General features: G+C 39.0%; 2 protein-coding genes across 3 annotated transcripts; both read left to right on the top strand.

Annotated features, from left to right (window-relative positions):
* The first annotated feature begins 290 nt into the window (after nt 1-290).
* LOC132164068 (S-adenosyl-L-methionine-dependent methyltransferases superfamily protein) lies at nt 291-5,715 on the top strand. Its single transcript, XM_059574479.2, has 5 exons — nt 291-637; nt 836-942; nt 4,163-4,661; nt 5,132-5,250; nt 5,349-5,715. The coding sequence occupies exons 1-5, from the start codon at nt 362-364 to the stop codon at nt 5,545-5,547; spliced, it is 1,200 nt and encodes a 399-aa protein (XP_059430462.2). The 5' UTR covers nt 291-361; the 3' UTR covers nt 5,548-5,715.
* A 1,582-nt stretch (nt 5,716-7,297) lies between these two features.
* Nucleotides 7,298-8,323, top strand: LOC132164168 (A20/AN1-like zinc finger family protein). Of its 2 annotated transcripts, none has more exons than XM_059574606.2 (2): nt 7,298-7,539; nt 7,713-8,323. In XM_059574606.2, exon 2 carries the CDS (start codon nt 7,731-7,733, stop codon nt 8,196-8,198), a length of 468 nt encoding a protein of 155 aa, XP_059430589.1. In that variant the 5' UTR covers nt 7,298-7,539; nt 7,713-7,730; the 3' UTR covers nt 8,199-8,323. The 2 variants fall into 2 exon arrangements, with proteins under 2 accessions (XP_059430589.1, XP_059430588.1); XM_059574605.2 differs by having other exon boundaries at nt 7,301-7,623.

Raw genomic sequence — 8,323 nt, 5'->3', positions numbered from 1 at the left:
GTTGGAGTTAAAGATTATCCGATGCTTAAGTCAGCATAAGGAGTAAGACTAACGGTACTACTAAACCTATTTTCGATAATTAACTGAAATTTTGGTTAAAACGGTTCATCAGTTAATAATGGTTTGGTTAATGAGTTGACTATGAGGTTTTTTTTTTTTTTTTTTTTTTTTTTTGTCCTTCCCAGCCGAGAAGAAAACAAACCCTCATTTTTCAAGAGCACAAACGAGCTGCCGTTTAGATGAACAAAAAATCTGTACATTGTAGTATAATACAAGACTGACAACCAAAGCTATTGCCATTCTATGAGTTCCTTCGTTTGATACAAAATTGTATGCATTCGGCGGCGGAAAGAAATCAAGAATGGGAAAGCGAGAGAAGAAGCAGAGGCAGCAACAAAGAAATCCCCGCCGAGGAGCCTCTTACTATGCTGAGGGCCAAGACGATGACTATGATGACCAGCTGAGCCTGCCCTCTTCTTCTTCTGTTGCCTCTGCTTCCAAGCCAGATATTCCCGAAGCAGTAGAAGAAGAAGATGATGACGATGATGATGATGAAGAAGAAGAAGAGGAGAAGAGTGAAGATTACCCATTGAAGGATATGCCTTCAAAATTTCTTCTTTACCAGCAATCCGTACAGGTTTGACTCATTCACTAGTTCTTTCACTGCCAAGAAAATGTGGGAAAACTTGAATTTTTCTTAGTTTTTTTTTTGTGTTATTTGGAACGTACCAAAACAAAAGTCCGACTCAAAATCTGAACCTAATGCGACGAATTTTCTGATTTTTCTGGAGCAGAAATTTTGATGGGGTTATGTGTATTTTTGTTTTGAATGCAGTCTCCGAAGGGAGACATAAGCTACATGCAGAAGTTCTTTCTGATGTATGCGGGTGGGAGGTTGCCCCTCCATCTCCAAGAAGATTTTTGTGGTACCGCTCTTCTGAGGTACATTCTTGGCCTACTATTTCCTGGTTTATGATAAGTTGCTCAAGAATATAACGTATTGGTATGCACATGTTGAAAATAATGCCCAAGATGCCGTGGTAATTTGGTAGTGCATCGCTCCGGTGATTTGCTGACTTCGTGTATTCAAGTATGATGTTAGATTATTTCAAATAAAATAAGTTTTGGTGTCTTACAGGGGAGACGAGTTCACAGAGATCGAGCATTTGGTTGTCAATCTTGTGGCTTTAATAGATGCCCAGGAGCAGCCTGAATTGATATCTTCAGATTGGGTAGTTCAAAGAGTGAAGAACTTTTGTCACGTGGGATTGTCCTATGAGGGTTTTTAGGAGCAAATGTTGGCTTTGTTTACAACAATTGAAGCAAGTAGGAACCAAAACAGTATGGTTAGCATTCCTGATCTTTGCTCTAAGAAAGATAACAGGGGAGAAACAGAACTAAAGAGCTTGGCTTTGCTCAATTAATTATGATTTAAAGTGAGGGCAATATAACAAAGATAAAGGAAATGGGAAGGGCATACACATGCATAATGAAGCCTATGATACTATCCCGGAAACCATATGTAGTTTAGCGACTTGCAGTAGGGTGATAGGATTAGTGACTTGGTTTTGGTCACCTCTTTCTTCAACCTCTTGTAATCTATTAGGTTGAGGTGATGATAGGATTTGTTGGTCCCCTTCTAAAAGGCGAATATTTGAGGTTAGATCTTTTTATCATGCCCTTAGTTCCTCTGTTGGCCATTCCTTCCCTTGTAAAAGCAAGCGCCTTCGAGGGTGACTTTTTTTGTACAACATCATTACGGAGAATTTTGACCTTGGATAATCTAAAAAAAAGGCAAGTTATAGTAATAGCCTGATCTTGCATGTGTAAGAAGAATAGTGAATCTATCGATCATCTTTTGCTCCATTGTGAAGTAGCAAGAGACTTGTGGGCTTCAATTTTCCGTCTTTTCGGGATAGAGTGGGTAATGTCCCAATGGGTGGTGGAGTTATCGGCGAGTTGGAGAAACCGATACGGTAGTCTCCGCAATTTAGAAGCCTAGAGGATGGCTCCCCTTTGTGTGATGCGGTGCATCTAGAGAGAACGCAACTCCCGAATCTTTGAAGATTGTGTGAGAACAATGGTAGAGTTAAAAGCTTTTATGTTCGAAACCCTTTATGGGTGGATAACTGCTATAATAAGTAGTTCTTGCTTTTCTAATTTTCTGCAATTTTTGGAGTTTTGTTTTTTCTCCTATCCCTAAGTCGGTGTCTCTCTTGTATACTCTTTATGTATTTGAGTTGCGCCTCTTTCTAATTTCTAATAAAATTGAACTATTTATAAAAAAATGATGTAGCATGATGTAGTGAGATTGCAAAGACAACAAACACAAGGTTCACAACTCTTCCAAAACCAATAATTCAACCAAGGAATTGAGAAAATAGAAGAAAACTCAACCAATGAGTAATTCTTATTAGAAAACTGATAAAACATCTCAAGCTACATTTTAGGCTGTCTATAACAAGTTTTTATAGGCAACAAACTTCTAAACGTAGTAGAAAATTGAAATAAGTCAGTTAGGAAAACTGATGCAGCTCGTTCGTACAAGATTACTTGCTCGTATGAACGAGTATGCAAAAATTCAAGGAAAGCATGATACTTAATCACCTGTTTGTACAAGTCTTCGGATGAAGTAGCGAACGAGAAATTCTGTAACTCCATTGGATCATCTCGTTCGTAGTCATGTATGACCGAGATAGCGAACAAGCACTACTATAAGCCTTCTGGGTCATCTTGATCATCCTGTTCACAGTCGCCTACGACTGAGATAGGGAACGAGCACTAGTGTAAGCCTCTTGGGTCATCTAGTTTGTACGATGCTATGGATGAGATTGCAAGGGAGTGCTTCTGTAACTCCCCTAGATCTCGTTGTTTGTTCGAGACTACAGAAGAGGTTGCGAACGAATGCTTCTGTAACTCCCTTGAATCACCTTGTTCGTATGAGGCTATGGATGAGGTTGCGGACGAGCCTTTTTGGACCCTTTCTATATAGCCTTCTGCATCCCTCTGTTTGGAACAATTTTCTGGACCCTTGTGCTTGTTCCCATTTTTCTCATAAACTTGTATGCATCTCAATCTACATCAAAAAATCTTTAGTTGTTCCCAAATTGGTGCTTTTTGATGAGGGCATTGGTTTAGTTTGTATTTGAATGATTTAAAGCTTTATGCAAAAGTAGATAGTAGTTGTTTGATAAAACACCCAGCTCAATGACATTGTCCGGCAATTGGTTGCACTATTTAAAGCCTGTATGCACTTGCGTGTTTTCTCCATTTTTCAGCCTTTGATGCTCAGATTATCTCATCAACTGTTTCATGGCCTTATTGCCGTCATAGCCATAGCTTCAGATAATTTCATGGAGTTTATTATCCCAGGGCTTATATGGAGTAATTTAGTGATAGTGCATTATGTGTGCTGTTTAATTTTTATGACAAAAACTGTAGCTTTGCAGCCTAGTTGGCACTCTTGAATCTGTATAAGGTTATTTTTTTCGTTAGGTTCTACTTTCATTCAGTTAATCTCCCAATTGTGAATGTCTAAAAGGGTTATTATTATTATTATTATTTTTTTTCCAGATACAATTCTAGGGGTGTACAAGCGGGGTGGTTATTAACCATTAGCGGTTTTAGGGATTGACAAAAGCGGTTAATAACCGGGTAACCGGTTTATAATATATATTAAAAATAAATTTAAAATAATAATAGCATAGCAGTGCTTTTCTATTAGTTTCCGTAAGTGTAGAATGTGCTATGATAGATGTTGGATATGTTATTAATGTATTTAAAATGAAAGACACCAGTTACTATTTCTTTAGCATCATTGTTCTCTTACGTGTCTGTCTTGTGATTCAATTTCCTTTGAGGGCCATTCTAAATTTGCGCATCTGTGTACTTATTTAAAAGAATTGATTTTCAAAGACCAATAGAAGTTTAGTTTTCAGGTGGATTTGTATCTGAACAGAGTTCTAGTAGGTTTGTGGCAGTTACAAAATTTTTTGTTGCAATTCATCTGCAGTTCTAGCTCTGAAAATATCATGTTGGTGGCAATAACATTTCATTAGACTGTAAGACCTGGGAGAGAGGAAATTGACTTGATGTGTTCAGCTTGGTTCATTTCAAAGGTCACAGATTTCTAATCACCTGATATATTCTCTCTGTTTAACAGTGCAGAATGGATCCGCAGTAATCCAAGTAGGACTGCTGTGGGATTGGATCTGGACCTTGAGGCTCTAAATTGGTGCATGGAGAACAACATCAATAGAGTTGGGGCTGATGGGTATTCAGGAATATCTCTCTTTCATGGCAATGTCTTGCAACCTCTTGAGGCCAAACTAGTCAAATTTGAGCCTCATGAACTGATAAGTAACATCACACTGCAAGAGGGAAAAGATGGTTCGGAAAATTGTGCCCTGGAGTCTGCTGTACAAGTGAACTCTACTACTGAGGATAAGTGCATGAAGAACGTTCTACTGCCTCCAAGAGACATTGTTTGTGCATTTAACTATAGCTGCTGTTGTCTCCATAAACGTGCAGACCTGGTTTTATATTTCAAGCATGTGCTTGATGCCCTGTCAAAGCGAGGTGGTATATTTGTGATGGATTTATACGGTGGGATATCATCGGAGCGCAAGCTAAGACTTCAAAGAAGATTTGCCAATTTTACGGTATAATCTTTGGCTCCATATACTCATGAAATTTTATAGCACCAGTTGGATGATTACAAATATAAATCTTCTTGGCCGGGATCAGGTTCAAAAGGAGGTCTAATATTTTGGAGCAGTGAGTCCAATCATGAGAAACCCCTTGGGAGTTATATGAAACAGAGTCGCTCCAAAAACTTTAAAAGAAAGAAAGAGAGATGAAATTATTATTATTTTTTGTCTGAAGTCCTTTATATTTTTAGTGAAATTGGTGAAGTATCCCAAATACATCTTATAGCCTTATATGACAGCTAGACTTACTGAATTCATATATATCTCCTTATAGCATGATGGTACCATTAAAGTTACTAGGGACATTGAGCTCATTCCTCTTCTGGGCACAGAATGGATCAAATTTATAGCAATTCATTTTGTTCTTTCGTTTTGCAAACTTGTTTTTGTTATGGTTAAGATTCTGCTGTCCACATGTGCAGTATGTTTGGGAGCAAGATGAATTCGACATCATTGAGCGCAAAACAAGGATAAGCCTCCATTTTCATCTCCAAAAGCAGAAGAGAAAACTTCGCCATGCATTTTCATACAGCTGGAGGCTGTAAGTTGTGTTGCTTTATCTTTTTCAACAAATGAAATACATATATAACAAAGCTGAGCAGCCCCAGAACATTAGAACATGGTTGTTCATGTGCGCAGGTGGTCATTGCCGGAGATCAAAGACTGCTTGGAAGAGGCTGGGTTTCGGTCGGTCCATTTTTGGCTCCGGGAAATGCCAGACACTGAAGAAAACAGAATGACAGAGGGGTTTGGTGCCGGCCGAGACGTAAAATATGAAGAGGTCAAAAGTTTTCAGCAACAAGATGCTTGGAATGCATACATAGTAGGTGTTGCTTAGGTCCATGTGTTCTATTGACGTATCCATCATCACCACAACTTTTATGATGGTGCTCATGATTATCGTAAACGCGATTTTTCCACGGACAACAAAGATTACCATATTGAATATCAAAATGTTGATAGAGATTCTCAATAATTTTGTTCTTTGGGACCACTTGCTTGAACATGTTTTGAGCATGTTGTTCTTATGTGTGGACCTTAATTGTTGGAGATCCGAATACGAAAATATTTGATCAAATTTTCTTTGATTTTTTCCTTTTCTTAAGAGTAGGGGTGGGCAAATTAACCGTTACCGTTTAACCGGCCGTCTACCGGCTTCGACCGAACCGATATAAACCGTAGCCGATATGCCGATATCCTTATCGGTTAAAAAAAGTAAACCGGAATTCGGTCCGGTCCGGTCCGGTCCAGTTAAGCGGTTCTTATCGGTTAACCGATAAGAAACCGGATTTTTTTTTTTTTTTTTTTTTTTTTTTTTTTTAAGTCCTAGTCCCAAAACGGCGCCGTTTAGTCTTTTAGAGAGGTTTCCAAATTCCCACAAGTGACACAGGTTTCCGAATTTGTGTAATGGTGTTGCCCATGACTTATTTTCCTTTTGCTAAGTGACTTTAATTAGTTAATACTTTGTTTATTATTCATTAATGAATTTTATTTTAATTTGAGTTTGGGTAGGTTTGATGTTTTTTTTTTAAGTGATGGCATTTGATGAGATTTCTTTGCCTTTGGTAAAAACATTTTTCATTAACTAGTTTTGCTAGTCTAATTAGCATTCATTATGTTAATTAGTCCATTTGCTTTGAAAAAATGTATTTTATAATATTAAAAAAAAAGGTTGAAGTGAATCAATATAAAAAAGTTTCAATTTTTAGCCCAAAAAACAAATATTTGGGTCCCAACAAAAAGTATTTGATCCCTAAAACAACTCATTTTTAATAAATTATTTTAGCCCAACAAAAAGTATTTGGGCTCTCAAAAGTCAAAAAAACTCATTTTTGGTTTTTGGCCCAACAAAATAAATCAATATAAAGCTATCGGTTAAATCGGTTAACCGGTTTAACCGGACCGTTTAACCGTGTACCGTTTTAACCGAAATTATCGGTTAAAATTCTTATTGGTTCGGTATCGGTTAATAAACCGTTTAACCGAAAATTATCGGTTAATAACCGATAAGGTCCTTAACCGGACCGTTTTGACCGATACCCAGGCCTACTTAAGAGGGTCACAGTTGATTGTTGCGGTTTGGCATGGACCCCTATCCCTTGGCAGGTTGCTAAAGAAATATTTCTAAAAAATAGAAGAATACAAGTGCAAGCCAACAAGCGAGATGGTAAATAGGATTATTAGATATCAAGTAGATTTCTTGATTTGAAATTCAATCTTTTACGTTAAAATTCATCTGGGCACAGACAAATTAACGGTCAAGAGGCTGGCGCAATGCCACGATGGATGTTTGAATGGTAGCCCAATTCCGATTAGTAAATTCCCAAGTGGCACGGAGTAGAAAACTATTTTATGTTGTTGAGCTGCATGCCGCCGCCGCCGCCCCTGCCAGGGGGACCCCACACACTATTGGCGGCCCACGTTTTCGTCGTCCCTCTCCGCCTCATCATCCATTCCCTTCATATGATATCACATTCACAGGGTTTTTATTTTTTTATTTTTGTGGGAGGATCTATTTATTAAATCATTTAAAAAAAAAAATGGTTTAAGCGTAGCTTCAACGGCTTCTAGAAAGGAAGATGGCTCAAGGACTATACAACAAACAGCTACGACAAACAAGAAGCCGTTTATTTTTTTAACGCGTATTTATAGAGAGAGAAGCAGCGTTTGGTAGAAAGGAAAAAGGGTGAAAAAGAGACGGGAGAGAAGGTGTCTGGAATTTTCTTTGAGGACTAGGAATCTCCAATCTTTGTATGTGGAGGTGCTTTTCTTTTCCTTCATATATATCCGTCGGAGATTCCCTGGTTTTCCTTCTTCCCAGCCAAACACGGTATTCTTCTCCTTTCCACACCAAATACTATTAGATCTGATTTTCTCTCCTAATTCCATCGGTGTGTCCAAATCCTCCACACAGGTATTGTTTGGTTTCGGATTATATTCTTCTTATTTATTTATTTATTATTTTTTTTCTTATGATTTTTTTTTTTTTTTCAATTTTTTTAGATTAAATTTTGGAGAGAAATGGCGGAAGAGCATCGATGCCAAGCGCCTCGGCTGTGCGCCAACAACTGCGGCTTCTTCGGTAGCCCGGCCACGCAGAACCTCTGCTCCAAATGCTACCGTGACTTGCAGCTGGAGGAGCACCAATCCTCCACGGCCATGCTTGCCTTCAACCAATCCCTCGTCGCCACCTCATCATCACCTTCACCATCTTCTTCTGTATCGACGACCGATCCTGTATCTCCGGCTGTTGTTGTTGCTGTGAATCAGCAGGGAGAGAGCCAAGCGAAGGCTAAGGCGAACAGGTGCGTTGCGTGCAGGCGGCGCGTGGGACTCACGGGGTTCGAGTGCAGGTGCGGGATGACTTTCTGCGGGTCCCACCGGTACCCGGAGCAGCACAGCTGCACCTTCGACTTCAAAGGGATGGGCCGGGACCAGATCGCCCGAGCCAATCCCGTCGTCAAGGCCCAGAAGCTCGACATGATCTGATCCCGGGGGTGATTTCGTATTTTCTTATTATTCTCCACCGGGTTGTTGATTGGGTGTGGATATTGATGATGATATGTGGTTCATGTAATTAATTAATCTTTTATTTTACTGGTCCATTCAAATGA

The sequence above is a fragment of the Corylus avellana genome, chromosome 8, assembly GCF_965113065.1.
Source record: "Corylus avellana chromosome 8, dhCorAvel1.hap1.2, whole genome shotgun sequence".
Lineage (NCBI taxonomy): Eukaryota > Viridiplantae > Streptophyta > Magnoliopsida > Fagales > Betulaceae > Corylus > Corylus avellana.
The sequence above is the reverse complement of the archived record's forward strand: the minus strand, read 5'-3'. Positions and strand labels throughout refer to the sequence as shown.

Coding starts and splice junctions, on each gene's coding strand:
- LOC132164168 (XM_059574606.2), top strand. CDS start 7,731: ATGGCGGAAGAGCATCGATGCCAAGCGCCTCGGCTGTGCGCCAACAAC.
- LOC132164068 (XM_059574479.2), top strand. CDS start 362: ATGGGAAAGCGAGAGAAGAAGCAGAGGCAGCAACAAAGAAATCCCCGC. Junction 4,662..5,131: donor GAAGATTTGCCAATTTTACG/GTATAATCTTTG, acceptor CCACATGTGCAG/TATGTTTGGGAGCAAGATGA. Junction 5,251..5,348: donor TTTTCATACAGCTGGAGGCT/GTAAGTTGTGTT, acceptor TCATGTGCGCAG/GTGGTCATTGCCGGAGATCA.